We start from the raw sequence: 16,933 nt of genomic DNA on the forward strand, positions 1-16,933 counted from the left end.
ACAGATATTTGCAAGAACTCGCGGTCATGTTTTAGGTTTTACAAAGTACGAGTTTAAAACGAAATTTCTTGAAATCACAACTACAGCAAAACTTGCAAAGGAAATAGGTAAGAAAACGCTACAATTTTGTTGCAAAATATCACTATTTTTTCAGTTTGCTTTCCTCTTTTATAAATATTTTTAAATAATTGTATATTTTACTGATGCTCTGTACAATTTTAACTTTTACGGCAATTTGAAAAATAAATTTTCATTATTATTGATAATTGATGGGTTGCAAGCATTTCCAAGAACGAGTCAAAAGACAAAAACATGGCGACATATTGTGGTGCCGTTAAAAATAGATGCTAATGAGAAGTCTCTTGTTCAGAATCGTACCCAGTCGCTTCTCTTCTCTTATTGATCTCACGCTGTGGTTGATGGGAAGGATTTAGTGAGTTCGCGGTGCATCAAGGAAAGGAAGGGAGAGAAAAACGAAGCGTCGTCACTTTTTCTCTCTCCTTCCCAAAAGCCATCGCGCGCATTAAAAAAGCGTGAGTGATGACTGGGTATGAGTCTGTCAGCACAGAGGGTACGAGTCTGTCTTAACATGCAATCGAAAGATTTTTTAGATTTCTATTTCTTTAGATTCCTAGGCGATTATATCCTGATTATTTACTATATTTTAAGGAACTACGGAAAAGCAAGGTAAACACAGTAAATCAAGTTCCAGAGGCGGACCATGCGCCAATATTCCACTTCCTTCAATCTGTGGAGTCACCCCAGACTGCCTTCAGTTTTCTTGTGCTCTAAAATTCATTGGCCAGCAAATTTCTCTTTCTTTTGGGATCAACAAGTGTGATAGTCCCATCACTCTGTCCGCTAGTGCAAATATCCCAGCGTTGAAAATTAAATGGTCGTACAAGTTGAAGTCTGGCATGATGATACCGATTCCTGAATATGGTGTCAGTGTTGGTGGTATTGAGGGAGGAGTCCTTATTGATGTTTTAATCAAACCAGTTCGAGCAAGCTTAGTCCTACAGGTATGTTGATGGGCTGGGGTACTGGGCACTAACCTTATCCAATCGCCCAATATTACTCAAGGAATATACTCACGTGATCTTTAACAGGAGAGCATCACACCCATTGCCCGAGAGCCTTAAGACTTATGTAAAGAATCATTTTCCTTATGCCATCAACTTTTCAGGTTAAATTGATCGTTGGAGCGAGAGTTGGGTTCATTCGTTTGTTTCCCATAAACTTCAGATTGTTAAGGTTACGGCTACCAGTCAAGATACAAGGCTGTGGTATGTATATGCTTTATACCTAGTTCAAGGCATTTCCAAAAATATTAAATATTATTATTATTACATAGTTAGGATAGTACGCGCGCGCTGATTGGTCGAAAACTGTGCTTTATTAGTGAACGGAGCACTATATAGCTTTACTTATTTTAATTTTATCGTAAAGCGCCATGGAGTAATCAAGGCGTTTTATAAATGTAGAATTTATTTTTATTCATTTATTTTAATTATTAAAATGAGCAAAAAGGAATTTAGTACTCACTCGTTTTAAAAAATATATATCAGTGCCAAATTCAAGATAATATGGTTTAAAAAAATAGAAAATTTTATTTAAACAAAGTGAGATATATTCGAACCCAAGTTAAAAATTTCAAAAAAAATCGACTCCACTTTGCCATACCCCCGAGACATCCGCAGAGCTGAGGCGTCGTATGGACTTCGGACCTGACGGCGATTAAATCCTTCTGCCCTTGGGTGTACGAATTATGCAAGAAAATGTTCTAGCCGAAGCATCAGGGGAGAGACCAGCCGGCCCCCAGACCATATCGACTAATCCCTTGCATCTCTGCCACGCACGGAATCGGTTGAAAAATTGATGTTAAAAAGTCTAGTCTATTCGGTGCATTGTTTTCACGACTATTATTATGCTAATTTCGCTGAACCGTGGTTCAGTGGAAAAAATCTGGGCATTCAAGACACTGAGTCAAGCCCGCCTGAGGAAGGTTAATACCTGGATGGGCTACCTTAACATTAAACCTACTCAATTTTTTTTTTTTTTTTTTGCTTTTTGTTTTTTGTTTTATCTATTTATTTATTTATTTGTTTTGTTCCTTTTTTAGTTTTTATCAATTCAGCAATATTTAGAAGTTTGCCGATTTTCCTCGCATTTCGTCTTAAGTTCAATGACCGATTGCTATCTATCCCGAATGCTTTGCCCAGTCTCCGAGCGTTTGTATTCTGTGCTGAGGAAAGACAAACACGTCAAATTGAAGCAAAAGAGGATCGCTTGAAGTTTCTCTACAAAGATGTATATTACTTTAATTCGATTATAATTCGTCTTAGTTGAAAAAAATCGTCACAGCAATTCGCTATTATACTTGCAGCAACTGTTCTAACTTATACTGCATGTCCTTTATGGGCCACCGTAGGCAGCAAGACAGACAGACAGACAGATCGAATAGAAACATAATCGTTCTGTTTCCATCTTTTTAAGGTAAATCAAGACTCGATCATACCTACACCACACTTCCAATTACCCAGAAACCATCTAACATATATACGCCTACGGTTTATCCAACGAGCCCCGAAGACCTTGCTTCCGAATACTCGACGACATCATACCCGACCAATAGCCGAGACGAACACGACAGCACGACGAACGAGTTTGAGAATCCGAGTAATAGCACTTACGACATAGCGGAGCAAGAAAATGGACCCGAATCAGCCAGAGATCAAACACAGGATTATGAAGAAAATAATGAATTATATTTTGATAAAGAAAAACAAGAGCAATATGATATGGGAATAGCTCCTCCGATGTCTGCTTATGAGCAACTACAGCCCTTACGAGACGATACTTGATACATTTTATTCTGATCAAAACCGTTGGTAGATTTGTCAACCAAAATAGCAGCCATATATACTCAATTGAAGAACCGTTGTCGGGTTCAGAAACATAGAAGCTGAGACTGAAATGGCACATGGGAAGTTAATTAGATGCATGCTCTGACCGGCGACCCGTGGCATCATCCACTGTTTTTGATACGCGTTTGGAATTCTACACCGACTGCATGGATGGCGCAAATGAATAAATTATAATATAATTATGTCATTTCCCATGTGCCATTTTGGTCTCAGCTTTTAATTAACTAATTAACGAATATATCACATAACCGCCATGTTGAACGACTTTGGTAAAAGCGGATTTGATGTTGGATGCATAAGCGTATGTAAACCAACATGACGGTATTTACTTTTTCATCCTTCAATGCCACATTTGAAAGAATAAACTTCAGCTAGCTATGATCGATAATAAAATAATATTTCAAAATCTATATATTATATGTTATATGTATGTATGTTTGCTAAAAATTTGAAAATAAATTCTCGTGTTTTTACCTGGTGATCGTATCAGACCATATTATTATTATAGCCACCTGTCAACATTGAATGAAAACATTAAAACAAACCAAGGCTAGATTTTGAAAATAATATTGTATTAAAATGTTCACTAATCCATCTATGTGTCGGTCAAAAAATTGAAATGACATTAAAACTCTGAAAAGGGTGCCTACCACAGTAAAATCCAAGGAAATTGTCTAAACAACTGTGGTATGCCACATAGATCGGTCATGGGTCCTCTTCGCGTTCTCTATATTTCTATTGTGATATTTCATGTTGCTCTAACTAAGCAAGCGAACAGTGAACAAGATCAATCGCAGACGATGCCTGCCGCTATCGACCTTCTCTTTCAAAATTCAAACTCACCACACAAGGGAGGAACTCCTGTTACGGGCCAATCAGGATTTAGAAAATGCCCTCCGTGCCGTAAGTATAAAGTTTGTTAACGAAATAGAGCTTCCTATAGAACAAATAAAGTAAAAATTTGTCACTGAAACTGTGATCTTTATACAATCCTAGTACCTTATGATTTTCAGCTGGTATTACATAACAATACTATAAACAGTTTCTCTATAACGATAGTATTTCCTGTTATAGAAGAAAGTTGTTTATAGTGTTAGTAGCCCGGGTACATATTCATGTCTGAGTCTAGCGACAAAATTGTATTATTCAATGACGGCATTGAATTGTGTAATAGGATTAAAACTCTTGGTGAAGTAGTCTGGAATATATAGTTCGCTTTTCAAATTATTTGGGAAAAGGTTGGATAAAATTTATGAATTTACTATTTTTCTATTTGAATTTCTTTTCAGCATATCGTAAAGGACCAAAAGCTCCAGGTAATTTATATCTAGGGGAAAAAGAAAAAGAAGCATCAAAACTAAAAAGAGTGCTAAAATATATACTTTGTTTTCTGTTGTAGTTTGTAAAGCAACAGTCGACCTAGGCTTCGTATTGGAATCCTCGAGCAATATTGACCGCGTGGAGCCTGGTAGCTTCCGTCGGTTAATTCAGTTTGTTGGACTAATTGCGCGCAAGTTTTTTATCTCTGAAGACAAAGCTCGTTTTGGGGTTGTCACTTACTCGTCAAGGCCGAAACTTCTCTTTGGCATGACAGGGTAGGTATTAGAAGAATCTTTGCCGTTGGGGAATGTACTACAGCGGTGACCCTAAAGAATGAGAGGTTTTTATTGATTAGCGTGACGTCAATCGTATAAAAAGAAACGTCTTCCGGGTCCAAAATTTCGTTCTATTTAACAAATCGACATCAGTTTTTTTAATGTTTGTCCTCTTATTGACGATAAATTGCTTCATCACGTTGTTAAAGTAGTGTGTATCCACGAGGCGTAGCGAAGGTGACGAAATCTATCGTCAATAAGAGGACATACACATAAAAACTGATGTCTATTTGTTTTTTTTACAATGACAAAAACGATAAAAACTTCTCATTTTTAGTGATCAAAACAACCAACAGAAAGAGCGCGCACTCGTTGACGTCAGCTTTATCTGTCTGTCCTCTTATTGATGATAAAAATAATTTAAAAAAAACAAAACAATTAGCGCGCGAGAAATTTGTTAAGTTATCGTTATTTTTCTTATACTTTTTTTTCATGACAAGATTTATTATCAAAAATTGTAATTTTAAGCGCGGAGGGTAGAGGGGGACCACTTATTTTTAACCGTTATATTATTACCGCTGAGTATGCTTGAGCCCTCAGATACCGCGCGCTGTGCCTTAGGCCTAACGGTTCCGGTTGCTTGGCGTAATATCCTTTTTCCCTCTTGCGTGGCCGTCAAGCAACCGTTAGGTCTAAGGCACAGTGCGCGCATTGCAGCGCGCGGTATCCGACGGGCTCAAGCATACTCATATTATGTACAGCGGTAAATAATATAACAATGAAAGATAAGTGCCCCCCGCCCCTCTATCCCCTGTGTTTTGAGTTAAATAATTAAGAAACGAATTTTCGCTTTATTTTAGTGGTTTTTGTGAGCAGTCGAACCCGGAAATACGTCACAACTGGCAACTTTAAAGTTCTCCGACCAGCTCCCCGACCCAGACTAGGAATTCTTACTTTAGTTAGTGTTTTTAAAAGATGTGGATTATAAAGCAATGGCAATGTTTGTTGTGTTTCCCCCCTCGAACATATCAGAGTTTTGCATTATATTACTACTAAGCTTATGGCACAAAGCAACGATAACTAGGTTTACTCTTAGCTTTATAAAGGCATTGACTCAGTGAATGGCTAGAGGGAGAGTCTTTTTGTTCTATGTCCTTTTTATAGACTCGAAGCGCGCGCATTCAGAAGCTATTTTCTTTTTGTTGTAGAAACATATCGACGATCGCAAGAGGTCTTCGTAATGCCAAAGTACACAGGGAACCCATAGCTAAGACTGGAATTGCCTTGAAGTTCGCTTATCGTCAGTTACTTAGCACCAGTTCGCGGTTTAATAAAGTCCTTGTTGTTATAACGGATGGAAGGTAGGTACTTTGGAATGCTTATATCCCAGTATGTGTAAACTTGTGTGTTCTCAACATTTTCTAATTGAATTATATCAATCCCTAAAACAACTTCAGGGCTGATCAAAGTCAGGGCACGGCTAACTCACAGATAGAACCCTGAAACAACCTCTGGGCTGATCAAAGTCAGGGCATGGCTAACTCACAGATAGAACCCTGAAATAACCTTTGGGCTGATCAAAGTCAGGGCATGGCTAACTCACAGATAAAACCCTGAAACAATCTCTGGGCTGATCAAAGTCAGGGCACGGCACGGCAGATCGAATTCAGTAGCATTTAGTATGTTAGATTTTGGGGAGGAAAAAAACGGAGAAAAGCCCTGGAGAGAGACCATCAAAACTACTTTGGACTACTTTGTATCTACTTTGGACTAATGAGGATCATTTCTACTTCACAGCTCAAGCGATTCCGTGTCAAATATCGCAAAAGCCATCAAAGGAAGAGGAATTCAAATCTTGTCTGTTGGTGTTGGACGATATTTTGACATCCATCAATTGAACGCAATGGCGTCTCGCCCGGTCCTGTACCACGTGTTTACAGGACAGTTTAGTAAAATAATCCACACAAGAAATGAGCTTGTCAAGAAAATATGTCTTGGTAGGTTGACGTAATGGTTTATAAACGAAAGGGGCGTAACCCAGAGTTTCTTGGGTACCGACGACCCCTTTGTCTTGGGTGTCAGAATGTTTTCCTATTTCAGACCGTGTTTTATACTGTTGAGAACAATATTCCTTGTTGGAGTTATATCAATATTCATTTGTCTTCTCATGCTTAATCATTAAACAAAGAAATGATACTCCAGGGAATGATACGTGGTCCAAGTTGGGGAACATTAAATCCAAATAAAAGAAATCCACTCGAGTCTGTACCCTCCTTTGATTTATCATGGACATACATAATAATAGTTTGAATGTTTCAACAGGTGTTGGAGGAAGCTACATTTCACCTAGTAAGCGACCTTGTCTTTGCAAGACAGGATAATGTGCTACTACCCCTCCCCCCCGGGGGGATTAAGATGCAATGGAAAACGATCTGCCTTGGTAGATGAAATGGTCTTTGATCAAATGATTATACTCATTCGTTTCCTTAGAATTAACAAAGTTAGTTTAATTCTACCCGATTCTTTTGTATGACAGCCATTTGGCATGTATAATATAGTACAACAATTTCCAGAATTCCATATATACTTTATTATACTTCATCCCTTTAAGGCCGGTTTAGACGGTACGATTTACGCCTACAACTGTCGTATACAACACGCTCGCGCCATCCTACAACTCGAGTCGTAGCGCGTAAATCAAGCCTACAAATCGCCTACGACAAACGCGAGCGTGTTGTATACGATAGTTGTAGGCGAAACCCGTACCGTCTAAACCGGCCTTTACAGGGCTTTTCAGAAGCATTGACAAATACAAATTACATACATAATTGCATATAGCATGCAATCTACTTTGTTATTTATTGCTGATATTTTCATTCAGAAGCTCTTAATTCATCAAAGAAAGTGTTTCTGGCAAATAGAATAATAATCAAGGCAATAACACGAGGTAAAAAGCGCAAAAAAATCGTTCCGAAACAAAATCATGTCTATCTTTATGTCTAAACCTTTCGACGCATCAAAAATCAAGATTCTTTACGGAAACTAGTTTCGTCTTTATCGACCTTTTCAATCCTTAAAGATATCCAATGATGTAAAGAATCTTGATATTGAATGTGTAAAAGGTTATTTTAAAGATTTATAACCTCAAGAACTAGAATTAAATAAGACTATATAAATCTTTTGGAATCCAAGTAAAGAAAATATCAGCAAAATGTCTATTTCTATCCAATTTTCATTATCCAAGTCTTGCTTCCAGCAAATATTTAGAAATAATTTCCAAGAGAAAAATATAATATCAAATAAAAATCTCTTTCATGCTTTATATAACCTACCCGAAAGCACACATAAGAAAACACCAAAAAAATAAATAATGTAAAATATAACCAAATATTAAATTCTAGTTTCAAATAAAAAAATTTAGAGGTCAATAACGAGAACAGTCATGGAGTGAGTACAACAAAGGATTGATTATGAGACCATGTATATAAAAGTAAGATTCCCCTAGTGCTAGCGACCAATATTTTGTCTTCCTTCCTCAGCTGAGGGGAACTAAAAACAAGAGGTAGCCCTAGCAGTAGGGACAACCTCCCTATGTTCATGTGAAAAAACTCTTAGACCCCATGTAAGGTAGGATGGTTTGGTGCTAGGCATAGTCTTTCCCTAGAAGAAACCAACAACGAAGTTAGCCTATGTTAAGGCACGATTACACGGAGCAATTTTCACTGCAACTTGTCTCGAAAAGGCGTTGCGAAACAAGTTACATGAAGCATTGCAGCGGGTAACCTAGCGCAATTTGAAAATAATCAAATTGTAGGCTGTGATATTCAGGAACCAACCTAAAAAAAACTTGATTTTACATAATTATATACAAAGTTTCAAAATAATAATGTCAATAAAAAATATATAAAAGTTATTTATCCATATAATTAGAGTTCATTTTAAAGAAAAATGACCGGAATATAGAGGTCATTTTCAAAAATTGATGACCTAGAGGACTAGAGGGCATTCAAAATGTTCTCGGAAGAAATCATATTCGGATTATCAAAGTCTTCAACGTCATGGTCAGGAAAATTGAGATGTTCGGATTACCGAAGTCATTCAATGACCTTTTGGTCGGAATATAGAGGTCACTCAAATTCCTGGTCGGATTATCAAGGTTATGAAAAAATCCATGGTCGTACTGACAAAGTCATTCAATGACCGTATTGCTCGGAATATAGAGGTAGCCGGAATTCCTGCAGGTCATTAAACAAATCCATGGACGAACAAATCCATGGACGGACAAATCTCACTGAGGTCATTCGAAGAACGCATCGTCGGATTCTCAACATTATTTACAGTGATGCATTTAAAGGAAAGAGCTGATTTTCTCGACCTCTGCGGCGAAACTCCTCCCATAACATGGCTCTTTCCTTCAGAATTCCCTTCAAAAGACCCCTATTTTCCATGGCTCTACGAGAGAGGTACGGAAGAACATCCTCTACGGGGCCATACGGGACGTACTTGTAGACTGAGTATCCGGCATTACCTGGAGATGGAGATAAAGTCAAGAGATTCTTACAAATAGGAGACGAGAAGGGCGTGCCCAGGGGTCTTGAAGGGTGGGTACACAGGGAATGGAAATGGAACAACATTCCAAGGATTTGCAGCACCAATAAAAACAACAAACAAACAAACAAACTAAAAAACAACAAACAAACAAGCAATGAAAAAAAAAAAAAAAAGAATAATGGATCATCTAAAATCCAAGCTAGAATTTGCACAAGCAAAAATATGAGTCAGCGGACCATCAGCTTTTGCGGAGGGAGGGGGGAGGGGGGAGGGGGGGTTTGCACGTGTACCTCCCTTGGTTGCGGCCATGCATTTATCAGGGACATTAGAAGCAAGGACAGATCGTAGTTAATAGAAGGACAGTGCTAATATTTTTATAAAGAGCAGAGGAATAAGAGCAGGTGGCATAAACAGGCCACGCATTACTGACCTAAAGTAAATGAAATTTGGTCCGCCATTCCAAGCAGCTGACCAAAGAAGACACGTTTTGAATCAGGGTCAAGACCGAGCTCTTCCATTCTGCAACAAGAAGATCATTAGACTACAGATTGAATACATAGTTAATCGATATTTGACCTTCAAATTGTACGGTGTTATATCTTAAATGAGGAGTTGAGAAAGTGAGTTTTGGTTCTGCAACAGATAAAAGGGAAATGAAGGAAGGTCCAAATAGTAGATAATAAAGGAAAAAAGAAAGAAAAAAAGGAACAAACAGAAGAAGAGAGAGAGAAAGGACAAAAATTGAAATCAATGCTAATATTTTAAAAAAAATTAAGAAAAGAAAAGGAGGGAAGGAGGAAGGAACGGAGGTAGGGAGGGAGGGAAGGAGGGAAGGAGGGAGGGAGGAGGGAGGGAGGGAGGGAGGGAGGGAGCGAAATCGAGCGAGTGAGCAGAGATTGCACCTTATGTCCAGCAGACCTTAAAAAGCACTGTGGTGTCAAGATAAATCACTACCTTTGCACAGCAAAGCGAATTGAATTCTCATTATGTGAGGCAACCATCACATTAGCTCGGCCTTTAGCTGCCTGTTCTATGATGGAATTCATAGTTTTATCAAAGCAATCACTCGTTGCAGCATAACTAGAGTGGATGGGATCAGTGTATCCTAATGTGGCTGCACGGAGTCTCTCCTGTTCCATGTATGCACCGCGGACAACTTTGGCAGCGAAACAAAAGCCCTCACGGCGAGCAAGTTCCATATCGACCTGGGCGTGACGGTAGGCGTCCTAAAAACAGTAAAACTTTGCGTGACTTTCAAGAGTTGAAATTAGCGGTCACAGTAAGTATTGACCCCTTGCATGTGACGTCAAAGCAGTTCGATTTGGAAGACAAAAAAAAACAAAAACAATTTCAATCTCCTGAGAATTAAATTGTGTCCTCCTAATAGCAGTTATTATGGATGGATGCAAATGAGATGCGAATGAGACAACAAGCATTGTATCGGCCCGATAACCTCACTCGTATGATTCTCAAAACAAAAGAATTTCTCATTCTGGGCTAAACTGTAATAACAACTATTGAGCTGCATTCCGACGTGCTGCAAGGGGTCTATTGAACCAATCCAAGTGCACCTGATTACTGTTTATGTTGTTTATGAATGAGTGGTGTTGTGTTCCTATGCCTGCGCATGTGTAGACACACTACTGACGCACTACTGACACAGCACGGCACAGTACTGCAAGACACGCCCGTGTGAGTATGGGCGCAACAGTTATCTCAATAAAAGATTATATTTGATGACATGTTTACAGCAGGGGTCACATATACCTTAAGGTAACACTGATAAGTATTAAAAACCAAAGGTCGATCTTTGTTAATATCTCTTTGTAAATCTAAAGTTAGTCTTCTAATGGCTGGCTGGAAGTAGGTTTGTTCGGCATCTATCATCAGTCGAACACCTCGGTCTTCTGCATGCTACAGGAGAGAAAATATGGTGAAGAATGGCCAAGCGGTCTATCATGATAAAATAAAGGCGGCCGCTAAATTGAGTTTGGCGGTTAAGTTCTGCTAAAATTTTAATCTGCTTACCTTAGCTAGTTTAGTGAGTCTGTCTCTCATATTCTGGATTTGCCGAAGATCATCCTTATCTAGAATAGATATTATAGGTTTTCCACTCTTTTCCTGGTAGAAAAACATTAAAAAGAAATAGAAAACATGTTTTTTTTAATAAGATCCTATGGGCCCCAAACCCGCATAACAGACGTCGCACCCGGGGGTCGCACGAGAGTGGGACATATCAGTATGTTCTGTACATTGGCCGTGACGGGTTCGTGTGCTAGTGACTCGATTGCATGAACATGCATGACTTCTAATTAGTAAAGAAAAAATCCGACGCAATTATAGCTATGACGTATTTTTCTTGTGATCGCATCAGAGCTTTGTGTTCGATGGATAATTGTTAAGAAACCATTGGGAAAATATTCCGAATTGTATTCCGTAATGTATACTGTCTTTTCTGTACCCTTTGCCGGACCATACACCATGTTTTTTTGCGCACTCTATTGCGCAAGTTTGCTATTAAGTTTGCTATTAACTTACATTTCCGGTAGGTTTAGCTTTGAACAAATGTGATAGTTGCAGCTGCGGCGTTAGAAACTCGTGCCATTCTATCACGTCGATATCACTAAAACAAATAGGATTGGAAATGTTTGGTATTTATCCGGTGTTCATTCGTTGTGCGCGCAATGCTCATACGCTGTGTACTCGGAGTTTATTCACTACACACTCGATATCTATGTACCAAACTTCCGGCATTCATTCGCTATGTGCACTCGGTGTTCATTAAATATGGTTTACTGTTGCGGTGTTTATTCGTTGCGCGCTCGGTGTTCATACGCTGCGCACTTGGGGTTTATTCTCTACGCACATGTCCGACATTCATTCGCTGTGCACTCGGTGCTCACTCGGAGCTCATTCGGTGCTTACTCGGTAAAACTGCTGAAAAAGGAACCCAAACAAAATATAATAAAATCAATTTAATTTTACCCCGACTTGTCTTTATCAATTAAATCAAAAATATGATCAGCTTCATCCTGGTTAATATGCACCTGAAAAAAGTAAATTAATTTAATTTAATAAATTAGTATGACTAATAGGACCGTGACATACTGTTCAATTTCGAAATTTTGTTTCTGAATTCTGCAAATATTTTAAATTTTGTAAAATACAAAATCGTATAGACTCAGGGATTGGACTGGACGTTGGTTGACAGGAACTTGGATTGAAAAAGAAAATCATTGAATTCTCAGGTTCTGAAAGGGTACTGATAATGTTAATGTAGGGGGAAAACATATCCAACCTCTAAAATTTGATGTATCCTGATATGCATAACTAGCGATTTGATTGTAAAATTTTGCAAAAAATATCAAGATTTCTTTCATATTACTACAACACATTATATTGGATCTCCCCCCCCCCCCCCCCAAAAATTGCTTTTTGTTTGACCAACTGTCAAACAGTTTAGTTCTTGGATGGCAGGTGAAAGTAGGTAATAAGGCGTTTAAGGTTTTTCTCTCTCACCAAATTTTGTTTTGTAGGGGGGGGTCTTGGGGGTCTTCAGTAATTGCCCTATGCTGTATCAGGCCCTCTGCTATACAAACAGTTCTCAAAGCAAGCTTTTTTCAAATTCCAGTGAGCTGAAAGTTCTTCATTAGCAAGCGGATTTGATTAAAATAAGGGACCATTCATTTTCTATTTGGGATTGGAGGAGTGGGGGCAATCTCAATCCCTGCACTATTGTTCCATTCTTCTTATTGTTAAAGTGCTGTTGCACCCCCTCCCCCTTGAGCCTATTTTTTTGTCTTTCATGACTCACCCAAATCCTAACACCTACCCCTCCCAGGTAAAAAATGAATGTTTCCTAATAAGCTATGTAGTTCAGCCTACCCCTAGTCTATCCAGTCCTTCAAAAAAATGGTCCTTGGCAATACTTGATCCTATCTTATTCTGTATTGCAGAACCTTTGGCCAGTTGGTCAAAGAAATTTTGTACTTGGTTTAATATCTCTGACACTTTCAGCTGAAGGGGGAAATGAGTAACATAAATTAGCTATAAATATTTGATTTGTTAAGGTGGGAGGGGGAGGGACAGAGGAAGGGATAGAAAATGAAAAGAAGGAAGGTAGGAAGTGTGACGATATACTATTTTGTTTAGTTAACAATCATTATGTAACTCAGGATAGCTTGTAATTCAACCCACTCTCAGGGGGTGTGTCGTCTTTTGATTACAATACAGTTGAATCAACACATGTTCGCTTGGTCTTCGTTATTGCTCTCTTTTCTCAATCTTCTTTCTTTATAACTAAGCCTTAAAGACCGTTACAGGAAGGAAGGAAGGTAGGAAGGAAGGAAGGAAGGAAGGAAGGCAAGAGAAATTTAGGAGGGGAGAATGAAGAAAAGGTGTCAGGAAGGAATAAAGGAATAGAGGAAGTGAAGGAAGAAATGAAAGAAATTAGAAAGAAAAGAAAGAAGGATGAAGAAAGGAGGAAGTGAGTAAAGAAAGGGAGGAAGGAATGTGTACTTACCAAGAGCTGTGGTCTCCCTAGTGCTGTAACCTTGATAGCAGCAAAGCCATCAGATGATGACCCACCAGAAGCATCAACACAACTAATAAACGTCTCTAGCCTTTTATCACACTCTGGTTCACCAGAATAGAAGTATGTACGGGCACTAACAACACCTTTACGTCGATCTGCAAACTGTTTGTAGGATCTGTACTTTTTGTAATCATCTGGATTATCTATGGTATTGACATCAATAAGTCAATCATTCAAAAAATGCACATATTACAGATAAAGCCTCAGTTGGATTCATATTATCAGTAATAAGTATCATGACTATCTATCATTAGCCATGATATAACTGTATTGTACTATTAATTAAACAATAACAAAAGCAAGTGGCTGAGGGATACCTGCTAGGGCTTTAGGTTGATCAATGGGGACCTGATCATTGCTGAAACAAGAAGAGATAAAATTTGTTAAGAATTTGGTCTCGTATAGTGTTAAAATAATGTTTGTACCCAAACTAGACCAGAATGCACCTTGGTCCATGATGCCTAGCATAACATGAAGTATTTGATGAAATTAATGAAATGGCCTATTATCTATAATTATACTTACGCATTCCTAGTTTATAAACCAGCATTTGTTGCCAAGGCAACCCAAACAAACTTTTAGAACTTTTACTGGTAGAACTTTTACTGTTAGAGCCATTAAATTATGGAACAGTATGAACAATGACATTAAGCAATCACAATCAATTAAGGGCCTCAAAAAGGGTTTGTACGTTAAGTACTTAGGATATCAGAAAGAAAGTTTAACATTTTATTAGATTATTAGATTATTTGTATGAAAGTCATGTTCATTTTAGTAGCGATGTAAGGCGTTTGTTCTGAGTCATGGGGGCTCCGTGCCAGCTTCACCCCAAGTCTTCCAGGTTGCGGCCTGAGGACTTGGAGTGGAGCTGTGCTGCGGTGCTCTTGGCTTGGAGGAAACGTCTTACGTTATTATTATTATTATTTTTTTATTAGAGATTCCTTAATTTTATTTATTTTTATTCACGTTTAGTTTGTTGTTAAATTTTGTTGATTCATTTCCATTTTTTTTTTTTTTTCGATTATGTATTTTTTAGTATTTCTTAGTTTTTTATTGTTTTAATTTTCAGAGGGCCACTGGGTTTTCAGTACGATGTGTTTTATTGTAACTGTTGTGTGTCCCCTCTTTAAATAAAGTTTTATTATTATTATTATTATTATTATTATTATTATTATTTATACAAACTATACAATCCTGATTGAGTATTTAAACAATAGAATCTGCAAGAATTTTCACATTTTTTCTTCTCAAAAGCATTTTTTTAAATTACTTTCTATTTGTTTGTGTGTGTGTGTGTATGATCACAATGCACTGTTTAAACTCCAGAACTCATCACTATCCCATTAAATTCAACATCAAAAATGTGATTTGTGAATTTGATTTAAAATTCATTTGGGTTCACAGGCCTTGGCAAATGTAGTTGCGATGTGACTGCGTTCAGACAAGCTTTAGCTAAAAGTTGCGACATGTAACATGAGGCTTTACTTGGTTCTATAGTCAACATACCCCATAGCTTTTTGAGCATCCTCTTCACTCAAATCTTCTTCTACTGAATAATCCAGAATAGCTCCCACACCGTATTGTTCCAGCTTTGAGATGGTTGGTTTGATGGCTTCGTGGTCTTCTCCCGCAACAAAATGACCATAAAAAGTGGCCTTCATTAACTTACGAAACAATCCTTTCCCCAGCATTCTTTGACCAAGCTTCATCAACTTAAAAAACAAATTGTTATTCAAAAAATGATCTCTTTCCTATTGTTTTTTCTGCCATCAAACAATAATTACATCTGTCTGAGCTCCTTTTTTAACTGACGGAAGCTAAGATCCCAAAAGTATATCATGAGCGTTGTTGTGTAATAATTATGACAAGGTTAAAGATACATGCATGCATGATAGCTCACTTTATTTAAATTTTATATAAATATTTTAAAATAGCACATAGAGATGTCAAAAGTATAGATAAACAAAAGACGATTATTTGCAACAACATGTACAACGCTGAAGAAGTTTCAATAGACTTAAAAATAATACATATATCTCTAAAATAGAAAGAAAAATTTTCAAACAATCTGCAAGAGAAAAGTTTCTCATTGTTCACTTGAGATTCACTTTGGTTCAATATTTACAGCAATTAAGCTTCTTACTAATCGATAAACAAAAATTACTTCCTGGAAAACTGAAACGGTAGGATATTAATAGTTCTCGTAAGCTCAAAAACATTCGTACCAGTCGAGTAGGAGCTGTAGTTTTATTTTTTTTATTTTTTTTATTTAAATGAGTTTAAGTTTTTTCAGAGCTTCAGTTTATGAATTTATTAATACTAAACAAGTTACGCAATAAACTTCAATTCATAAAATAAAAATATCCAAAACAAAAGATACCAAAAGCTTGTTTAAAAATATAGTTACAGCTGCTCATAGTTAACTCACCTGTTGGTTTTTTTGGACAAGAAAGTTTATTGAACACAGTCTAAAGACAAGCAGAGCGCGAAGAAGCTGAAGGCTGGTCTTCGAACGAAACGCTTCCCTTGAATTATCAAACGCAAATCTCGTCACGTTTTCCCTCTTCGCATTTTCTAGTTCGTATCTCTTGTCAATATGAGTACTAGCAGATCCTATGGATTGACAACGGACTCCAAGATTTCTATAGAGAGGTAAACGGAGGTATTTTAAAGCATCATTCCCAAAAAGTTTTGACGCCATGTTTTGTTTGAATCAATCTGACTGACCCTACTCACCCGTACCCCTGGGGACTTATAGTATTTTCTAAGCGTGTCAAAAGACTTGTTTTTCCTGTTTTGAGAGAAGAGAGTACCAATATGGCGGGTCAATGAAAATAAAGCTACGTGCTAGAAAGGTTATATTTTATTATTTTGACTTTATCTTAATAAAAATGAAAATAAAAGTGTATTTTGAACAAGAGTGATAGCAAATACTTTTGCCTTATGAAGGGATTTGATAATAAGCCTCAGTTCCCCTCAGGCGTAGTATTCAACGTCTGTCTCCCAGTTGCCAAGCATATACACTTATAAGTGTCTGAACTAACAATAGCCGAATACTTGTACGCGCCTGTACCATTCATGATTGCATGTGCTCAGACACGCGTGAATGAGGGTACGATTCCAAGAACCACAGAACACCCTTTTAAAATACTTCGGTTTTCGATATCGGCAGTTGCAAGCTGCACGTACGCAAAAATTTGGTTTTTCGCTGCCGTCAATCAAAAATAATTAGTCGCTACCTCTCATGCTCTTGATTGGCGGCAGTA

The 16,933-nt window shown here is 37.7% G+C and overlaps 2 protein-coding genes across 2 annotated transcripts; one reads left to right on the top strand and one right to left on the bottom strand.

Moving 5' to 3' along the window:
• Positions 1-3,534: 3,534 nt before the first annotated feature.
• On the top strand, positions 3,535-7,812 carry LOC116286779 (matrilin-1). The gene is made up of 6 exons (XM_031693353.2): positions 3,535-3,830; positions 4,217-4,243; positions 4,327-4,522; positions 5,731-5,883; positions 6,320-6,519; positions 6,845-7,812. Exons 1-6 carry the CDS (start codon positions 3,617-3,619, stop codon positions 6,901-6,903), a joined length of 849 nt encoding a protein of 282 aa, XP_031549213.1. The 5' UTR covers positions 3,535-3,616; the 3' UTR covers positions 6,904-7,812.
• On the bottom strand, positions 7,089-16,415 carry LOC116286778 (proline dehydrogenase 1, mitochondrial). Its single transcript, XM_031693352.2, has 12 exons — positions 16,096-16,415; positions 15,174-15,379; positions 13,985-14,025; positions 13,596-13,810; positions 12,959-13,090; positions 12,059-12,120; positions 11,612-11,696; positions 11,102-11,194; positions 10,841-10,987; positions 10,028-10,299; positions 9,504-9,592; positions 7,089-9,050 (listed from the first exon to the last, which is right to left on the bottom strand). The coding sequence occupies exons 1-12, from the start codon at positions 16,366-16,368 to the stop codon at positions 8,857-8,859; spliced, it is 1,809 nt and encodes a 602-aa protein (XP_031549212.1). The 5' UTR covers positions 16,369-16,415; the 3' UTR covers positions 7,089-8,856.
• Positions 16,416-16,933: the final 518 nt, after the last annotated feature.

This window comes from Actinia tenebrosa, unplaced genomic scaffold (genome assembly GCF_029948245.1).
Source record: "Actinia tenebrosa isolate PJP-AT-01 unplaced genomic scaffold, QUT_ActTen_1.0 PGA_scaffold1__47_contigs__length_23844297, whole genome shotgun sequence".
Lineage (NCBI taxonomy): Eukaryota > Metazoa > Cnidaria > Anthozoa > Actiniaria > Actiniidae > Actinia > Actinia tenebrosa.

Bases quoted from the DNA above. Each gene is read 5' to 3' on its own strand.
- LOC116286778 (XM_031693352.2), bottom strand. From the start codon at position 16,368: ATGGCGTCAAAACTTTTTGGGAATGATGCTTTAAAATACCTCCGTTTA. The intron at 13,091-13,595 runs GTAAGTACACAT...TTCCCCCTTCAG, and splicing joins TAGGGAGACCACAGCTCTTG to CTGAAAGTGTCAGAGATATT. The intron at 12,121-12,958 runs GTAGGCTGAACT...TACTTTTTTCAG, and splicing joins AAGGACTGGATAGACTAGGG to GTGCATATTAACCAGGATGA.
- LOC116286779 (XM_031693353.2), top strand. From the start codon at position 3,617: ATGCCACATAGATCGGTCATGGGTCCTCTTCGCGTTCTCTATATTTCT. The intron at 3,831-4,216 runs GTAAGTATAAAG...ATTTCTTTTCAG, and splicing joins TAGAAAATGCCCTCCGTGCC to CATATCGTAAAGGACCAAAA. The intron at 5,884-6,319 runs GTAGGTACTTTG...TCTACTTCACAG, and splicing joins GTTGTTATAACGGATGGAAG to CTCAAGCGATTCCGTGTCAA.